Consider the following 19,863-nt stretch of genomic DNA (forward strand, 5'->3'; position numbering starts at 1 on the left):
CCCACCCCACCCACTTTCTGTCTCCTACGGAGCCCCTTCATCCCCCTTAGAGGCTCATCACCCAGGAAGCTAGCCAAAGACTAGCTGGATCCAGGGATAAGAGTGGTCTGGCACCCACAGACTCATAACAACACAGTGTGTAATGCAGGTGCCACACCAGCTTCCCTGGGGAAAGCACTCCATAGACAGGACGACACTGCAGGAAAGGCCTGCTCTCATGTTATCCTGTGGCAAGAGGGAAGCATGCAAACTCCATTAGGGATGGTCTGAGGAAGAGCCAGAGCTTCTCTCCCAACCCTCTTCAATCTTTTCAGCCAGCCTGCAGAGCCACTTTTGTTTCACCTCTTTGTGTCTGCAGCTTCCTAATTCCCTGAGGCTGCATCCACACCATACCCTCAAAGCACCCTCTAAAGCATCCTGGGAACTGTAGTTTCTTTGAAGGTGCTGGGACCTGTTGCTTTGTGAGGGTTAAACTACAATTTCCAGGATTCTTTGGGGTGGGGAATGTACTTTGAATGTGCTGCGTACCCAGCCACAGACACGTGGCATCTGCAACTTGATGTTTCAATGACTCCTTCCTCACAAAAGGAGGGCTCCTCTTCAGGGTTCCAGCATGCCATTCCTTCCAAGTCATGTTCCATGTGTCTTTTCCAGCAGTCACTGAGCATGCTCAGTCTTCCTCAGGCTGATGTCTTAAAATATTTTCTATTGGCACTCTCCCAGACATGTTGTTTCACACTCTTGTCAACCCTCCTTACCTGAGTTTGCTAGCAGAATAAGTGACAGACAGGCACCACCTACAACTAATCCCTGCTTGAGGGTGGCAGAGGGTGGCAGCGGGGGGGTTTCTATGCATTTTGGGGGGGGGGGCGAATGCAATCTAAACCAGCAGGAAGAATGTGGGTGTGTTTCTCAAGAACTATCTACAGTGTGGGCTGTTGCAAAGATGTGGTGGGAACGCATAAAAAGGCTCCTCCCTGAATAGAGGAGACTGGCTGGCACTGCTTCCAAATAATCCAGAGGCAGAGGGAGATATCCCAGTGGAAATACTGTGTGGGATCTCTTTCAAAGATGCCTGCAGCCCATTACAGTGCAGGACAAGCAAAGGTCACATGATCCTTGGCCTTGTTTGTGAGATCCTCCACGGTGGTGGCGTCATCTCTTGGCTCGGTTCCCAGTTTTTTCTCCGCTTCGGAGGCTGTTGTGTTTTTTTGAGCAGTCTGGAATGAAAACTGCCAGCCGCAGAAAAACCCATGGAGGGGTTCCAAGGAGGAAATTGTCAACCAGATCTCCCTCCCTATGGTGGCCACACCCACCACGGCCAAAAGTTCTGGACCTCGCTTCAGGAGAGCGTCGGAAGAACTGAGGGAGGCTTCTTGGGCAGGCATGGCTTTCTCGGTGGGAGACCCCGTGGAGAGGCTTCAGGAGGAGGTGTCGTGCTCCATCTGCTTGGAGTACCTCAGGGACCCAGTGACCATCGAGTGTGGCCACAACTTCTGCCAGGCTTGCATCTCCAACTACTGTGAGCGGGCAGCGGGCTCTGTGGCCCAGGTGGCTCTCTGCCCGCAGTGCCGGGCTGGTTTCTTGCTGAGCAGCTCGCGGCCCAACAAGCAGCTGGCCAACATCGTGGAGGGCATCGAGCAGCTGGCTCTGCGGCCAAGCAGAGGCCCCGGCGAGGTCTTGTGCGAGAGGCACGGCAAGAAGCTGCGGCTTTTCTGCCAAGACGACGGCGAGCCCATCTGCCTGGTGTGTGACAAATCCCGAGAGCATCGGGCACACACGGTCCTGCCCATTGAAGAGGCTGCTCATGACTACAAGGTGAGCCTGTGTCTTGATCTATAACCATGAGCTTAGCTAGAAATGAGCTGGGGCAAGCAGACCTTCTGTTTTGTACATGTGTCTGCTGCACCAGTCATGAATGTTGTGGGGAGTATTAGGGGTCTATTCTGAGCTTTGCTGGGCTGTGCACATGCTATACCTTTAAAGCACATTTGGAGCACATTCCACCCCCCCTCAGGGTGTTCTGGGCACTGTAGTTTGTTAAGGGTTGCTAGAAACAACAGTGCCCAGAATTCTCTGAGAGAAAAGATGTGCTCCGAATGTGCTTTAAAGGTATAGCTTGTGCACAGCCGCAGGCTGAGGGAGAACAAATATATCCAATGCATAAGTAAAAACACCACCAAAACCAAAATGTATTTTTGAAATATGACTACAAACAGCTGAGCAAAAGAAGAGGCCACAACAGTTGTTCATCAAAACCATAAAAAACCTGAGTAAAATGGGAATGTCTTTATTTGGCATAAAAACAATAACTTCAGCACCTGACATACCTGACATACCTGTAATGTAGGTGTAGACACACACAAATGCACACACACAGACTTGGGGGCTTGTTGTGTCCTTCTAAACTCAGTTCTCTGACCCCCACCTCAAAGATCCCCCCAAAATTGGTAATAATAGCAATAATAGGCTTTGCTACAACCTGAGATTCTTTTGTTATGGACAAGGACTTGCCTAATTTGAGTCTGCCTGTGCTTGACTTATGGGGTGCCTGGAAGCAGGGGCCCTTATGGAAAGCCACCTCCACTCTCTTCAATTTTAACCAAGCCCGTGCCTTGCCATGCCCTTTTAAAAACAAGTGAGACACAAGACCTCCTCTAGCCCCTGGTATTTAAGCACAGGAGCCAGGGAGATCTGATATCTTTTCTTCCTACCTCAAACCAATTTCTTCTTTTGCTTAACATCCAGCTGGAAGGCAAGTTCTGTAGGACATTAAAATAATACTCTGAATGAGCAAGCCAGTGCTTCTGTGGTTTTAAACCATTGTTTTAAACAAGCTCACAGACAAGGGTTCCTTTATGAATTGAATACTGCAATTGACTGCAGCATTTTGGGGTATGCAGCCCTTCAGCAACTTCCCACAAACCTTGTGGTTTGACTGGTGGGAGTCAGTTTGGGCATGAGAGTTGCCAGCACGCTCTTTTTCCAGTTGTCCCTGCTCCTTTCATAGAATCACAGAATTGTACAGTTGGAAGGGACCCCCAAGGTTCATCTAGTCCAACCCAATGCAATGCTGGAATATCAACTAGGTCATACATGAGAGATGCCCATCCAAGCCCTGGTTAAAACCTCTAAGGGATGAGAGTCCACCACCTTTCAGGGGAGTCTGTTCCATGGTTTGTTCCAATCTGATGTGCCCAGAGTCACTTGCTTAATTGCTGTCAGTTGCTGTTAAATTCAGCAGAGAAGGGCTGGGGGGAGAAGAAAGGTGGCAACTCTATTAAGTCCCTTCGTTAAAATGGCTTTTACACCCATTCAGTGCTTTGTCTCTTGTATATTCTTCTTGCTTTATCTGCAGCAGCAGTTGAAGACTCCCCTCCCTAGGGGATACTGTAGTCCAGGTGGGGAGGCCCCATCCTGCCCATAGGCTGCTCCTGCTCTATCAGAACACTTGTTGTCCCCCAGAGACATTGCTACCTTCCAAGTGTAGTGTCCTGGAGCGAAACTCCTGAGAGCCACCATAGTTGTTTGTGCTTCCTCCCCTAGATTAAGCTCAGGGAAGCTGTGGATGTTCTCAGGAAGGTTCTGGGGGAAGCATCAAAGCTGGAAGCCCAAGAGGCAGAGAAAACAGCTCAGTGGAAGGTAAGTACCTAATCAAAGCTTCATTAAGCAATGCCATGGATTCATAGCAGCTAGTCTGTTGGGTGTTGAAATAGCAAGGCTATTTAAAACAGTGAGCATCTGGCGATCCAAGACAGTAAAGTATAATTCTCCTCAAAAAGGTATTTTAAAATACAACCTGCCCAGCTGAAGCATCTGTGCTACTTCATGTGCCATGGTTGCATTCACACATCACGATACAGCCTTGCTTATTGTAATGTGAATGAGTCTCATGCTGATGTATTCCCCTTCCCCACATGGCCCAGCTGCAGCTGATCTTTAAGTATGGTTTGCTTAAAACAAGCCAATTTCAAACCATGGCTTATAGAGCAGCCTTGTTTCAACAAACCATAGTTAAGACTAGCCATGGTTGAGGGATTAGAAAGAATGCTCATCAGAAGTGCAGGCTTTTGTTCTTTTCCTTGCAGCTGTGCACAAGCCTGGGTGGAGGATATAGTTTATCATGTCCAAATAATAAAGGAGTTGGTTCTTAAACAGAAATTTGCAAAGATCAGATCCCTCAATTCATCCAGATTTTTGCAGGTCAGAGCAGTGTTGTGGCTGGCTGGTGGGGTCAATATGCCACATGGCTCAACATTCATGCATGGCGATGGAAACTTGTGTTTGTGGCACCTTCAAAAAGCAGCTGATACGTTTGTGCCACCTGCATTCCAGTTCCTTGTACTTGTGATGGACACGACATGGACCAGGCATCCATAGTGCATTTTTCAGTAGCCTGCAATTACAGAGATCTGTGCTCTTCAGGGATGTTTTGCTTTGTGGCTCAAAGTGGGATGCAGGAAAATGGGTAGACTGGTGCTGCTACAGACACCTGTATCATGAAAATAAGGGACAACATGGGATTTTCCCTCAAGAAACTTAGCCCAGTGACAGAACAAATATTTGACACACAGAAGCCTCCTGGCATCTCCAAGCACAGCTGGGGAAATCACCCATCTGAAATGCTAGAGCAGTGGTAGCTAATGTGATACAAATGTTGTTGGACTACAAATCCCATCAGTCCCAAGTAGCATAACCAATGGTGGGTGATAATAGAGTTGTCGTCCAACAACATGTGGATGGATAGCATCACATAGGACAGGCTTGCTCTGGGGAGACACTGCCAGTCAGTGCTAGGTAGGCTGGACCAAGGATCATTCTGCATTCCTTGAGCACCAGATGTGAAGGACTTTGTGGCAGCTCCTTGGCTTCTACTATCATCCTGTGGCTAAGTTAAACCACTGCCTGCTCAACAACTTTTTTAAATAGGTCTGTGGGCTGGTTTTTCTATTACTGGCCCTGGCATGCATGTGGAGAGAAGTACTGGGGAAAGCTCCACTATTTAATTTTCTCTGTGTTTTGCTGCAGCTTTAACTATAGGTGACAAAGCTGTGATGGATGTGTGTGCCACGATTGTTTCCTGCTTCTGAACGATGTAAAGGGCACAAGCATCATTTTCTGTCCATGGGTTTGCCCGTTTTCTCTCCCCGCCCCCTGTGTCTTTCACAACCCGGAATGCGAATCAGCAGGAAGCTCTTCTATTCCTGGGGTTGGGAAAGACCCACAATTGGCCAATCTGTTGCTTAAGTTCTCTCTCTAAAATAGAATACAATGAGCTGAGAGTCTTCCTGAAAATCTTCACCTTTGATCCTGCGTGTGTGAGGAGGAGCTGGTTGTGGTTACTTCAGGGGGAATGAGAAGGTACTCTGCACTTCCTCAGAGGCACTTGACCCTCATGCATGTCATTGGATCAAGTACCGTATTTTTCGCTCCATAAGACACATCAGACCGTAATACGCACCCAGTTTTTGGAGGAGGAAAACAAGAAAAAAAATATTCTGAATCTCAGAAGCCAGAACAGCAAGAGGGATCGCTGTGCAGCAAAAGCAGAAATCCCTCTTGCTCTTCTGGCTTCTGGGATAGCTGCACAGCCTGCATTCGCTCCATAAGTCGCACACACATTTCCCCTTACTTTTTAGGAAGGAAAAAGTGAGTCTTATAGAGCAAAAAATACAGTATACAGTATGTAACCCAAGTTGTACAAGGAACCAGCACAGGGTGATGGCGGTGGTGTTGTAAGGTGAGGACAGCTTCTAAGCAGCTCAGGTAACTTTTACAAAGGCCCTACTCAGATCCGCCCTATGCTTTCTCAGTCACTAAGGAATGTGGTTATGCAGCTGCATGGCGAAAGAAGGTGTTTGAGAAGTCAGCTCTGAGAAATACTGTTTATGTTGAAAAACAAAAACACACTGCATTGCTATAACCAAATGGATTAGAGGTAGGAAATGCCTTAGCCATGCAGGACAGGAAAAGTGTAAGGGACTTGTATGGGCAAGCTTAGAAATTCCAGCTTTTGAATAGACCTCTGTAGTTTTGTTGTCAACAGCAGTTTAATATTCAGGCCTTGGAATGTAAGTGTACATTGAATCGTAGCAGAGTTGGATGGGACCTCAAGGATTCTCTAGTCGAATGAATGCTCTGCAATGCAGGAATCCTGTCCACAGTCACCCCTTGGTAGGCTCAAATCATCAGCCTTCTGGTTACAGCCAGGTGCACTGACCCTTTGTGCCACAAGATACAATATGGTTTTTATGAGGTTAGGGGGCTGGAGAAAGCTGGCCTGGAACATCTCTTTGTCAAGCAAATGCAGGTGATGTGTTGCCATGGGAACTAAATAGGGAAGTGCTTCTTCATACAGAACCATTTTGAGGGATGTTCTGAATAAGAAAACCTCATTAAAAAGTGGGCAGACTTTCTCTCCTCCAGCTATAAATATGCACAGAAATTACAAAACACCAATAATCTTCCAGCCAAATAGCACAGATAAAAGACATGAAATACTATTACCAGCCTAAATATCAGCCAGGATCATGCAACAAGGCCATAGATATGACAGGGCAGTTTTATTAGGTGTTTGCGTGTCAAAACCCCTCCCCTCAGAAAGAAAGACACAGGACACAGCGTTTAAGATTTAATGGGCTTGAAATGGCCACAACTTTATTGATTAAAGAATTGAAGGTATTGGCCCAAGGCATTGGCTCCTATCTGCTACCCGGCATGTAGTCCGGGAAGGGTTAACACAAAACCGTGGGGAACCCCTGTTGGAGTACGCCAACTAGGGCCCCCGCGGGTGTCACCGCTTGGGGCGTGCCGGAGGCCCTTACCTAGCCAGGTTTCGGACAAGACAACGCCCCTCGGAGTCCTGTACCGGACTACCCCATTTCCTGGGGAAGGTGATGGCGTTCCTTCCCCCCCATCCATTTGACTAACCATAGAACCCCAGCCAATGCCTAACCGCCAATACAAGGAAAGTTGTGACGTTTGCTACGAGGTAGGCGAAAAAACCAACTGGCCAAAGATTGCCAACTTGGAAAAATTCCTACCAGGCCCCTTACGGCGACCAACCGAAGTCCATAGCAAGGTCATGACGACCTACGACTGCCTACGCCTCTAAGGGTGGGTGGGATGGGAAAACCTCACGGCCGATCAGGGGAGAAGAGGGTGGACCCTGGGCGTGCCTGGCTTAAATACCTTAAGCCCCGCCTCCCCCCGGCCCGCCGATAGGCGGCCAGGGTCGCGAGCACGCCCAGGGATTCCCTCACCTCTCGCGGGGGCTACCTCAGCCCCCGCGCTGCAAGGGGGAGGGGCCAGACCGCAACCCCCTCTCCTGCCCAGAGTCAGAAAGGGCTTTGCGTGTCAAAACCCCTCCCCTCAGAAAGAAAGACACAGGACACAGCGTTTAAGATTTAATGGGCTTGAAATGGCCACAACTTTATTGATTAAAGAATTGAAGGTATTGGCCCAAGGCATTGGCTCCTATCTGCTACCCGGCATGTAGTCCGGGAAGGGTTAACACAAAACCGTGGGGAACCCCTGTTGGAGTACGCCAACTAGGGCCCCCGCGGGTGTCACCGCTTGGGGCGTGCCGGAGGCCCTTACCTAGCCAGGTTTCGGACAAGACAACGCCCCTCGGAGTCCTGTACCGGACTACCCCATTTCCTGGGGAAGGTGATGGCGTTCCTTCCCCCCCATCCATTTGACTAACCATAGAACCCCAGCCAATGCCTAACCGCCACTCGAGCAAAGCTCGCCGCCAATACCTTCAACCCTGCAACCAACTCCTATGCTCAGCTATGGAAACCCCTGAACCCAGGACCTAATCCCTGCAATGATATCACCCAACCAAACTTCGTTCCCTGCATCGGACAGATGCACGCCATCCCTCCTGTAGAGGGCCTCATTGCTGAACTGGATGCTCGGGTGTCTGATGACAAACCCGCCCAGATCCGCCACTCTACGTTCCACCGCTCGCTCTAGAACCTTTCTCGCCTTGTTGACTCCGACTGGGCTCCCGCAATCTCTCCATGTCCTCCTCTCCAGCAATGAGGACCACATTATTGTAACATGAGGGTATGCGATGACCAACTCGGTCAGATCGTCAAAAATGTGCCACCTCAGATCAATCGCCTTGCGATATGCGAGATCATTTTCACCCAATTGAATCACAAGGGCGTCTGGCGGCCCCTCAGCCGCAGCCCTGGCCATCACCACTGGTTTGAATTCGCTCCAGCGCATCCCTCTACGCGCTATCCAAACCAGCTCCACCCTGGGATGTAAACTCAGGTTGCCGCCCAGTCCAGTTCGCAAGGCATGAAACTTGGCCCAGTGCACGATGCTGTGGCCCACCAACCAAACGCGCAGTCTCGAGGGCTCTGAAAGGCAAATAGAAAGGAGGGTGGAGGTCAGGGGTGCAACACGCAGTCACAAGTTGTTTCTCACGTACGCTTTGTACGCGTTAGATTTCCACCTCCCCATTTCCTTGATTCTCTCCGTGGGGAGCCCCATAAGTACTGCAGCGGTGGCTGCACCAATACGGAAGGAGTGTGCAGCAAATTCAGCCGCCGGAAAACCACCCGCCGACAGCGCCGACCGCATAACCCTGGTGAATTGGTGCCTAGTAAGGCGAGATCCGTCCGCATGTATCAGAAGCGGACCAGGGCCGACAGGCCTTAGGTAAAGAAAACGCCGCGTGTCCCGAACCGGACAAGGGCCCCTTCCATAAACCGACTGGAGCCGAAGCTGGGCCCCCTTGCTTTGCTGATCTGTCTTGGAGTTTCGGACCCGCACCACGAGATCGGTACTAGAGAGGGTCAGGTCGCTCAACAAAATTCCCCTCTGAGGCTGGGCGGCTTCCCCTTCGCACACTACCTCGCCTACGCGTAGGGCGCCAAAGAAAGCAATGGAAAACGCTGCGGAGAATAAACGCGCTTCGTATTTAGACCAGCAAATTTGACGAAGGGCCTTGTGGATCTTACAAAGTATTTCATAAGTTACGGGTCGCCTACTGTCCGTGCCAGGGGGTTGCTGCCTGCGCCATCCCTGCAAGGCTTTGCGCACGATGAAGGCTGCGCATGGGTCCTTTTCAAAGAGTGTTTTACAGAAGTAGGAGATCCCCGCCGAGTGAATGTTGAGTGTCTTAGGGGCCCGGCCTAACTCCCTCAAGTGTGCGAGGTAGCGGAGCACCTCCCTGGTAGAGGGAGTAGAGTGGTTACTTGAGCCAGGGGTGCGCGCCCTAAATTTTAAAAATTCCACCCACGCCTTCTTATAGGACCTCATCGTGGACGGGGCCACTGCACCGAATACTCCCTTCATTATATCTCGCTCCCAATCCTCCAGAGATGCTCCGGGAAAGGCATCGATGATTGGTCCGCTTCTGGCGCTAACGAGCGGAAGCGCTCCATCTGGAAACGAGATAGAGCATCCGCGATATCATTATTAAAGCCAGGCACGAATTTGGCCGAGAAATAAATGTTATGTTCCAGACACCGCAGGACAAAGGCCCGCAGAAGGTTACCCACCCTGGTGGACCGCGCAGACTGCCTTGAGAGAACCGCTACAACTGCTTGATTGTCAGTGTTAAAACAAACCCTGTGATTCCGAAATTGATCCGCCCACAGATGTACAGCCACAACAATCGGGAAGAACTCCAGGAAGGTAAGGTCCCTGGTAATGGGTTGATTTTGCCAATCTGTGGGCCACCGTTTAGCACACCACTGGCCGCGGAAGTAAACCCCGAAACCCAAGGACCCGGCTGCATCAGATTGAACCTGAAAGTCAGCATTAAGAAGCAAGGTGTCCTGCCATAATGATATCCCGTTGTACTTTTCCAGGAATTGCAACCAAACCCCTAGGTCGGCCTTCACCTGTTTGGATAGCCGTACCCTGTGTTGGGGTGCTTTGAGGCCCGCCGCCAGTCGCGCCAGACGCCCGCAAAATGGCCGCCCAGGGGCAACCACCCTGCAGGCGAAATTTAAATGGCCCAGCAGGGATTGGACCTGTCTCAATGTTATTTTCTTTAGGGGCAAGAGCTGCTGTATGGTTGTTCGGAGCGCCACCAATTTTTCAACGGGTAAGCGAGAAGTTTGGGCTATGGTGTCCAATTCGATGCCCAAATAGACTAGGGAAGTGGCCGGACCCTCTGTCTTCTCGGCGGCTAGGGGTACCCCTAATTCGCCGGCTAGGGATGTAAAAGCCTCTAGCAGAGAGGAGCAACGTGACTTATTATCCGCGGCCAAAATAAAATCATCCAGGTAATGCGAGACGCCAGACGATCCCGTTCTGTTACGAAGGGCCCAGTCAAGGAACGTGCTGAAAGACTCAAAGGCCGCGCATGCAACCGAGCAGCCCATGGGCATAGCTTTGTCAATGAAATACGCGCCGTCAAATTTAAATCCCAACCATTTGAAGTCCTCCGGATGAACCGGAAGGAGGCGGAAGGCAGACTCTATATCGCATTTTGCAAGGAAAGCACCCTGACCAAATCGACGGATCATCTTTACAGCCTGATCAAACGAAGCGTATTTCACTGTGCAAAGCTCCTGAGGAATCCCGTCATTTACCGAACCCCCCCTAGGATAAGAGAGGTTGTGGATCATGCGGAATTCCCCTGGGGCCTTTTTTGGCACAATGCCCAGGGGGGAGAGGTGAAGCCCCAGGAAAGGCGGTTCGGGAAAGGGACCAGCCACCCTACCAGCCCTGATTTCTTTCTCTATCTTCTTTCTGGCTATGTCGGGCCGTTCCCTCACCGATTTTTGGTTGCCCGTCTCCCTGGAGCTTGGTGGCGTGGCCACCGGGATCCTAAATCCCGAAGAAAACCCCTCCCACAGGTATTTTGCCGCGGTCTTATCAGGGTACTGTTCCAAAAGGTTTTTGAGTGGCTGTAGGCGAACGGGGGTGAATGCCAAACCTAAGTCAGTGTTACTGGCGATTGCCGGGACCTTGACGGGATGCACCGGGGGCACCTCTGGGATTGGTATGGAAGTACCCCCTGCCCCCCCGAAAGGGCTGTTGCCTATTCTTGAAGCATGCAGAAGCGGGGTGATTGCCCCAGCATTGCTCGCATTCGTGCAGATACTTACAGAAGGGGCGAGAGCATACGCCCCTGTTAAACTCCCAGCATTGCCGACGTTTCTTTGGCTCAATCTTACCCACTTTCGCTGCCTCCTGACTTTTCTTCTCGATGTAGGGGTTTACATCCTCTCCCCAGTAGTTAGGATCTGTGAGGTCCCATCGCGTGGTGGGGTGGAGAGAAGCATTCCTTCGGAAGTTCTCGTCGTACGTCAAAGCAGCATTTTCGCCTGCCAGAGCGCGCGCCCGCCTCACATGAGCCTGATAAGCCACTAAATCCATGGCGCGGTGGGGATAAGCTGCACAAACTACACCCATAAAAACCTGGTACCCGTCTAACCAGTTATCGAATGTGCGTTCCGCCCTGGGCGTTCTATACCTCCTTCTACCATAAGAGCGTCTCTTCTCACCTTTTCCTGTAATTTTTGTTGGAGGGAGTAGCGTAAAAATATCCACGTAATCCCCATTGAGGATTTTATTCCTCTTCCTTTGTGACAAGTGGTTCCCCAAAATGAAATCCGTGGGTTGATTGGTGGCAACCTTAACGTCCTCCACCAATGCCCCATCCTTCCAATACAGCACCCCGTTAAAAACCTTACGGTGGGAATTGGCTCTCCTTTCATGGGCCCATAGGGGGATCCCATGATTCGACTCCCCAATTCCCCAATAACCATCCATAGGCCCCTCAGAATCCGAGTCTGATGAAGACGTACCTGATTCCTCCTCCTCGGTATCCGAATGCTTGCTCCTCTTCTTCTTAGCCGACGTGTGTTTCTTTTTGGCCTTCCTCTTACCCCCCTGTGTCGTGCTAGTGGAGGCGTCGGTCGCTGAGCAAGAAGGCTGATTCTCCACTGCTTCGCCTTCGGAGCCAGAACCCGCACTGTCCTCGGTGGAACTGTGCACCTGCTGCTCCTGAAAGACACTTGGTGTACCTATAGCTTGAGAGATGGTTTTACCGCCGCTCCCTTTCTTGGGTGCCTTCCCCTTACCTTTGCCCTTTGCAGGGGCCTTGCCCTTACCGGTAGCCTGCGTGGTTTTCCTAGAGCGGGCAGATTGCGCCCGCGCTCCGGGACGCCCACTAGCTGCGGCGTCTGGCTGAGCACCCGTTGCCGGGGAAGGCGCCTGGGCAACGGCAACTGATGGACCCTGTTGTGCCCTGGCCGACGGTGCAGCCGAGGAACCAGACAGGCCCTGGATGGGGGGTGGAGTATCAGGTATTACGTCCTGCGTTGGCTCCAGCGCTGGCAGCGCTGCTGACCCGGGTCTACACTGTCTGTAAAGGGTTTCGAACACCCTGAAGAACTGGTTTAACGTTTGTGGGTCACAAGTTATAACTGCAGTTTGCGCTCCATCATTGCTTGTTGAGGGGGCCGGCAGGCTGCTGCCAGTGGTGGGCTGCTGGTTTCCGTCGGAAGCCATAAGTGTTTTCGGAGTATGTGCGTATATAACCTTCCTTTGCTAAGAGACTATTTTGTTACTGCGTTTTATTCAGCAGCTAATTATCCTATTCGCCGTGAATAAATTGCTGCCCTGTATCTATTTAGAATTTATCTATCGAAAAAGAATTTTTTTTTTATATTATTATTATTATTACTTTTTATATGTTATTTTTTATTTTAATTATGCTTATCCGTAAAAGTTTTTTTTTTTTTATTTGAGTATATTTATTATTATTATTTATCTATACTTAAATAATTATATAAAGAATAAACTTATTTATTAATATCCAGCGGTCACCACCTAGCCCAATGAATCCAAATTGTCAGCTGCCCAATCAGCACTGTCAAATAACCACCTTTACTAGGCTGGCTGTGGCTGGAAAATGGCCCTGCAGTTAAGTGCAGGGGGGGGGGGTGCTTAGGCAACGAACACCCAAACCTAGGCCGAATGTGTGACCCCTAAGTTGCCTGTCTGCCTGTGCTTGCACTTCCTGGCTAAATGTTTTTATATATAGCAGTGGCTGCAAGCGCGCTTCCGCCACTGACCACTGCTATGCCAATATTACTGTTCCCCGCGGGAGGGCCCAATGCACCCCACTGACGTTTAGAGTATCTAACTTTGCCGAAGGTAATTTTCCTTTTAACTTGCCACACTTAAGATGGCCGACGAGACCCTGCCCGAGCGGACCCCCCAAGATGGCGACCAGTAGCCGATTGTATAAGCGAGTGTTATTTAAAGCAGCGAATCACTTCAAGCCGCTGCAGGAACCTGCAGTCGGCTATCGCTGTCTGCTTATCCCTACCCTTGCCGTGGCACGCAGCTTTGACCGAAAGGAAGCAGTAAAATAGAGCAGGAGGTAAGATCACGGGCTCTAAATTTCCTCACCAAAATGGCCGCCGAGACTTGGCCCACGTGGACCTTCTCAAAATGGCGACCGCAACTCAATTGCCCAAAACCAAAATGGCCGCCCGCACGCGCGTCACATGCACCACCCCAGACTATTGTTTTCTCGCCTTTCCCTGAACTAAAATGGCGACTGCGCCCTCACAATCCTCCCCGGTGGAGGCTAGCAACAATGGTTGCCCCGGCAACGCAGACAGACAGTAATATGAACGAAATGCATGCAAGAGTGGCGGAGGGGAAAGGGGAACCCGGGTACAGGCAGCGATGCTATTAGCAAGGAGGCAGCGGTGGCGGGGACCCCGTGTTTTAACTAAGGCACCAGATGGACAGGGGTAATTCGTGCTTAATAAAAGGCAAGGCAACCCCCCCCCCAGGGAAGTGATCTGAGAGGCTAGCAGGGGAAAGGCACGAAAGGCGTCGGTAGTACGTTACCCCCTTTCGCCGCCGCTGAGTTCTCGCTCCGTCTGCTCGCACAGCCGTGCAGGAAGGACGTCGCTGTAAGCTGCCCCGCAGTAATTGTTCGCTGTGTTATCAATCGGGCCGTGATCGCACGACCTTCGGCTGCAGACGCACGGCAGACAGACCCCCCGTGCAGGCGCTCACCGCCTCTGCCTTCCTGCTTCCTGTGGATGGGGATTCCCACTCAGGGGACGCCCCAGCTCCTGGTGAAGATTTTCCAAATCGGAGAGGCAGAAGCTGAGAAGTGGGGGGGGGGGCAGATGAGCCCAGCTCGCGAAACAAACTGTAGCTAGATACTGCACGGAGGAAACGCCGGCAAACGAAACCCCTCGAAAAATTCCTGTAGCTGATGTGGAAACCAGGTGAGCGATGAAAACCTCACGGCCGATCAGGGGAGAAGAGGGTGGACCCTGGGCGTGCCTGGCTTAAATACCTTAAGCCCCGCCTCCCCCCGGCCCGCCGATAGGCGGCCAGGGTCGCGAGCACGCCCAGGGATTCCCTCACCTCTCGCGGGGGCTACCTCAGCCCCCGCGCTGCAAGGGGGAGGGGCCAGACCGCAACCCCCTCTCCTGCCCAGAGTCAGAAAGGGCTTTGGGGGACCTTAATAAGAATATGGATGGGATTTTATATGTGTTCTTTAATGGATTGTTTCCCTTTTAGGTGGGACAGGTGGCTTATTTTTAAACAGTTAGCTAAAGAATAATATTCAATGCAGGCTACATATTAGCTCCAGTATCAGAGGAAGCATACCAGTCTCTGCTAGGAATGGGGGAAGAAACTCAGTTTGGTGCACCTCCCTGATCTGTACTTCTTGAAAGTATATGGAAACTGCAATGCAGCTAACCTTTGAAATTCATAATTCTCCTAATTTTGTGACTCAGTTCTCCAACTAAATAATCTGCACAAACGTTGGGGGGGGGGAAATGCACATTCAAAATGTGTGTATTCATGGAACTAATAGATAAAAATGCATTTGTAGAAATGTACACTAAAATACTGATGAATTTCCTTAAAAAAAAAACATTTATAATCACAGACTAATACACAAATGTGGAGAACTGAGTTTAGGACTGGAAAAATGAGAAAGAGACAGAGAAATTGAAACTGTCAGATTTGTCTGTCTGCAGTCACTAGGGAACAGGAGTGGGAGAATGCTCTCGCATGGGCTTCCCACAGGTACCTGGTTGACCACGTGGGAAGAGAATGCAGAACTGGATGGGTCTCTCTCTGGTCTGATCCAATGGCCAGTTCTGCTTTCTGTGTATGTCCCTGGCAGGAGAAAGTGGAGGAACGCAAAGCGCTCATTGTGTCAGGGTACGAAAGACGCCGCCAGGCAATGGCCGAAGAGGAGCAGCTGCTTTTGAGGCAGCTTCAGGATGAGGCGCAGGAGACGCTGAAGAAGCTGCAGATGAACTGGGCCTTCCTGCTTGGGCAGAGCACACGACTACGGGATCTGATCTCAGAGATGGAGCAGAAATGCCAGCAGCCAGCTGCCTCCCTGCTGAAGGTGAGGCTCTACAGAATGGCATCTCCTAACATGACCTTGACAAAGCAGACACAATTCTGGTACTTCTGGATTCCTTAAGTAATGTGCATAAGTCAGTTTTAGTCCCTGGACATTTACAGGCTTCTCTTTTCTCTCCTCTAGGATGTAAAGGTAGCCTTGACCAGGTCAGTACCCTATAATTTATTGTTATTGTTGTTTAGTCGTTTAGTCGTGTCCGACTCTTCGTGACCCCCTGGACCAGAGCACGCCAGGCACTCCTGTCTTCCACTGCCTCCTGCAGTTTGGTCAAACTCATGCTGGTAGCTTTGAGAACACTGTCCTACCATCTTGTCCTCTGTCGTCCCCTTCTCCTTCTCCCCTCGTCCTTCTCTTTCCCAACATCAGGGTCTTTTACAGAGAGTCTTCTCTTCTAATTATAACTTATATTGCAGCCCACTTACTTAGAAATAAGTCTTGTTGTGTTAATTGGGGCTTACTCCCAAGAATATGAGCATTGGATTGTGACTTGGTCTCATTCATGAAATGGTGCCTTTGGCTTTGGGGGATAATTACCGACATGTTCTCCTTAGGAGTGAGGATGTATCACTGCAGGAACCCCAGCCCATCTCAATGGATCTACAGGACTTATATGATGTTCCTGGGCTGATGGAGTCACTCCAGAGATACTCAGGTAAGCGAGCAATGGTGCAGAGCTGTGTTAGTCATGTGAGCTTGGCAGCAAAGAGAAAGGTTTCTTCTCAGCATGTGGTTGTCATACACAATTTGTAGCTTTTAGTTTGGGGGGCTCTGAACTTCAACTGGGTGGGATTACTAAAGTTTTAATCACAAATTAAAATGAGCTTCTCCAATCTATCTACTGATGAGACTGGTGACAGCTAAAGACTTATGGACTCTTGAATGACTGTTACTTCAGCTGTACTGGCCCTTCCCTCCTTGCATCTGGGTTTATTGAAACAAAACCATAAAATATGCTTTTCATTCAAGTCTGCAGCCAAAGCTCGTTTCCCCTTTCAGAATGACTCACCAGTTGCTTTGATCTTTCTAACCATAAAGAACCACAAGCAACTGCAACTTTGAGTGGCAGCAACACATCTTTTAAACCTGATGTGCCTATGCATCAGCTCAGCACTTGCCGGAATAACAGGAGTCAGTCGCTTGCTCACCCAACTGCGTCACACCAAAACTGGTATCAGGGTAAAGGTGTGGTTCCATGAGCAGTGCTTCTGCCATCTACCATTCATAAGCCCCTTGTCATAATTGTCTTGGGTAGAGGTGAATAAATTTCCCGAACACACTTGGCAGGCTAAGACTTATTACTATCATGATTAAAGTGACCTAGGTTACTTCTAGGTAGGGAACCTTGGGGCCAAAAGCTACTTCCAGATTTGAGTGATGTATAGACAGATATGGCAAGTAGCCTTCTTAAGCAATAAAAGACCAGAGAAAGGTCTATCAACAGACAGGATGCTGATTTTATTTGGGCTTCTCCAGGTAACCTGTTTACTGAGCATTCATTCTGCTTGCACAAAACATACCAAGTGGTCAGCCTATACCCAGCTTTGATCATTTGTTCCAATTTGCTTTTGGACTGGTTATATGACAATGAGCATTCATCCGTCATTGACAGCCCCTCCACCAGCTCTATTGAGTTAGGTCAGAGCTAACTCAGTTGTGTGTTGCGACACGTTCGTGTGTCTGTTGCAGTGTGTATGTGTGTCACGCGAATGCTCCCGACGCTCCTCCTGGGACTGGAAAGGGGTTAGTTTAACCTCCAGTTTGCTAGTAAAACTGAATTACTGTGTCACAAGATGATGCATGTCTAAAAAGTGTGTCACCAACATGAAAAGTTTGGAAAGCTCTGAGTTAGGTGAACTTGGCTATGGCAAGTCAGCACGGCAATATGGAAGCAACGGCAGCTGGAGGGAGCGCGGTTGCTCTTGTACTCATTTGCCTGAGCACCTTCTTCACTTCAGGTTGGAGCCCCAAGCACAAACACACGCACAAAACTTGGGAGAGAATCATGTATGACTTGGTAGTAGAGCACAGGTTTTGCATGCAGAAGATCTTGGGTTCAGTCCATGACATCCGGAGTTAAATGGATTCTCAGCAGGGGAAAGGAAAGACCCTTGCCTGACTGACAACCTAGAGGAGGAGAAGCCAGTGCAATGCCCTCCAGCTACTCCTGGACTAGAACAGTCATCACTCTGATGCTGGCTGGGGCTGAAGGGAGCATCTGTTTAGGCTGTGCATCCCTTAAAGAGCCAACACCAGTAGAGAAAATCTCTGACTAGGTGTCCAATAGTCTGACCCGGTCTACCTTGTCCTTCTATCCTGCCCCTGCTCCCAATGGGAGCACAAAGCAGCTAACCATACAAAATCACATACGCAGCAGTACACTTGTAATCAGTTACATCAGAACCAGATATGAAAGCAGAATAAAAACAACATTAGAGAGCAAAGATTGTAAAATCATCCAAAAATACCACTTACACCCCAAAGGCCTGGGCAAATGAAAAAGGTTACGGTACCTGAATGTGGGGGACATCATAATGCCATTTGGAAGGGAGTTCTGTAACCAGGGAGGCCACCACTGAGAAGGCCCCTTTATACTTTGGTGTCAGCCCAGACAGAACAAGCAGGGAATCCCCAACAGGGTGGTTATAATTCAGCATCCTACTATAATGTCACATGTTCTGTATTGGTGCAGTAACATCACATCAGGACTGAACGTCTCTCTTTCTGCCTGCAGTACCAGTGACCTTCGACCCGGACACAGCGAATCCCTACCTGCTCCTCTCTGACAACCTGCTCTGTGTGCAAGTAGGGGATCAAAAGCAAGACCTGCCCAAGAGCTTGTCCCGCTTTGAGACATGCACTTGCCTGCTGGCTTGTCAGCAGTTCACAACTGGGAGACACTACTGGGAAGTGTGTGTGGAGAGCAAGACCAGCTGGACCCTGGGGGTGTGCCGAGAATCTGTGAGCCGCCAAGGAATCTTCACTCCCTCCCCGGCAACTGGCTTCTGGACTGTGTGGCTGAGGAACGGCAATGAGTACGCAGCCCTCACCTCCCCTCTCACGGAACTGGCTCTGAGAGCCAGGCCTGGGGCAATAGGCATCTTCCTGGACTATGATGCAGGGGAGGTTTCCTTCTATAATGCTGATGATGGGTCGCACATCTTTACCTTTGCAGACTCCTTCTCTGGACCCCTCCGGCCGTACTTCTACCCTGGGGTCCGGGCAGGGGGGCTCAACGATGCTCCCCTCATCATCCGACCAGCATCCAGCAAGACATCAGGGAAATCTTGCTCTTCCCTCCAATGAGTGCTAACTGTGGAACTCACTGCCAGGAGATAGAGACAAAGTTATATGTGCCAAAGTATTAGATATACAGCCCAGCAAGGAAGATTTGGAAGCTGCAGTTTTTGTCTGGGAAAGATCCACCTAATTTTCCAGACACAAGGCCCAGAAATAATTTTCTTCCAGAATTAGATGTTGCCTTTCCTGAAGCAGGTGGCTTGGCTCACTTTCTTGAGTCCTTTGATGTTGTTTGCTGTATTGAGTGCCTTTCTGCTCCACATCTCATCACATGTGGAATAAAAATGCTTTCCTAATCCTGCAGATGTAGCGCAATGTGTGGTGTAGTGGTTAAGAGCGGTAGTCTGCTAATCTGGGGAACCGGGTTCACGTCTCCGCTCCTCCACTTGCAGCTGCTGGGTGACCTTGGGCCAGTCACGCTTCCTTGAAGTCTCTCAGCCTCACTCACCTCACAGAGTGTTTGTTGTGGGGGAGGAAGGGAAAGGAGAATGTTAGCCGCTTTGAGACTCCTTAAAGGGAGTGAAAGGCGGGATATCAAATCCAAACTCTTCTTCTTCTTCTTCTGCTATGTGTAGGTCTGGTGGATAAAGGGTTGAGGTTCATGGGAAGCAGTTGGGTAGACAGTTCTCTAGTCTGATCCAGCAGAGTTCGCTCCCATTCCCCACAGTCAGATTCATTGCTCAAAAAAAGAAGAAGCCCCAGACCTGAGATTAAACAGGATTCCTTGCAGAACGTCAAATGCAAAACTAAGACTTTCTTCTTCCAGCAAGTATTTTAAGGCTCACTTGGTGCTAAAATTTATTGTTTATATTGCCCCATTTTCTGTGGATTGCTTCTATGTACACTGCTTAGAAATGTTAATAATTAAGTGGGATACAGATGTTTTAAATAAATAAAAATAAAGTAAATGATACTGAATTTCAAATTTGTGGAAAAGCCGCCCCCCATTTCAGTAAAGTGCAAACACAACTTCTGCATGCTTCCCCCCCCCCAAAAAAGGAGTAAGAATTTAATGCCAAGGGAGCATGCCTCCAATCTGAATACATCCAAGCATGATGAGGCAAATTATGAACCCCCGTAATTATGAACTTTGGTGACATCACTAGAGGTTGGCAGCCGCTTGCAGGGTATGGAGGAGCTGAAAGGGCGACTGTGGACAGCTAAATCTAACC

At 49.8% G+C, this 19,863-nt stretch overlaps 3 protein-coding genes across 4 annotated transcripts; 1 reads left to right on the top strand and 2 right to left on the bottom strand.

Moving 5' to 3' along the window:
- Positions 1 to 976: 976 nt before the first annotated feature.
- Positions 977 to 19,609, top strand: LOC114592898 (E3 ubiquitin-protein ligase TRIM58-like). Of its 2 annotated transcripts, XM_028721206.2 has the most exons (6): positions 985 to 1,818; positions 3,547 to 3,642; positions 15,146 to 15,376; positions 15,518 to 15,540; positions 15,946 to 16,046; positions 18,126 to 19,609. In XM_028721206.2, the coding sequence occupies exons 1-6, from the start codon at positions 1,300 to 1,302 to the stop codon at positions 18,695 to 18,697; spliced, it is 1,542 nt and encodes a 513-aa protein (XP_028577039.2). In that variant the 5' UTR covers positions 985 to 1,299; the 3' UTR covers positions 18,698 to 19,609. The 2 variants fall into 2 exon arrangements, with proteins under 2 accessions (XP_028577040.2, XP_028577039.2); XM_028721207.2 differs by lacking the exon at positions 15,146 to 15,376 and having other exon boundaries at positions 977 to 1,818.
- On the bottom strand, positions 6,577 to 9,429 carry LOC144326850 (uncharacterized; the record flags this gene model as incomplete). Its single annotated transcript, XM_077923704.1, has 1 exon — positions 6,577 to 9,429. A coding segment is annotated over one exon (1,008 nt), but the record flags the coding sequence as incomplete, so codon positions are not given.
- On the bottom strand, positions 10,680 to 12,486 carry LOC144327054 (uncharacterized). Its single transcript, XM_077925256.1, has one exon. The coding sequence runs from the start codon at positions 12,484 to 12,486 to the stop codon at positions 10,918 to 10,920; it is 1,569 nt and encodes a 522-aa protein (XP_077781382.1). The 3' UTR covers positions 10,680 to 10,917.
- Positions 19,610 to 19,863: the final 254 nt, after the last annotated feature.

The sequence above is a fragment of the Podarcis muralis genome, chromosome 2 (assembly GCF_964188315.1).
Source record: "Podarcis muralis chromosome 2, rPodMur119.hap1.1, whole genome shotgun sequence".
Taxonomy (NCBI): Eukaryota; Metazoa; Chordata; class Lepidosauria; order Squamata; family Lacertidae; genus Podarcis; species Podarcis muralis.

What these genes read in the sequence shown, in the direction of transcription:
- LOC144327054 (XM_077925256.1), bottom strand. Translation starts at nt 12,486, where the DNA reads ATGGCTTCCGACGGAAACCAGCAGCCCACCACTGGCAGCAGCCTGCCG.
- LOC114592898 (XM_028721206.2), top strand. Translation starts at nt 1,300, where the DNA reads ATGGTGGCCACACCCACCACGGCCAAAAGTTCTGGACCTCGCTTCAGG. An exon ending in AGGCTGCTCATGACTACAAG is followed by an intron (nt 1,819 to 3,546) that starts GTGAGCCTGTGT and finishes TTCCTCCCCTAG; the next exon opens with ATTAAGCTCAGGGAAGCTGT. An exon ending in GTCACTCCAGAGATACTCAG is followed by an intron (nt 16,047 to 18,125) that starts GTAAGCGAGCAA and finishes TTCTGCCTGCAG; the next exon opens with TACCAGTGACCTTCGACCCG.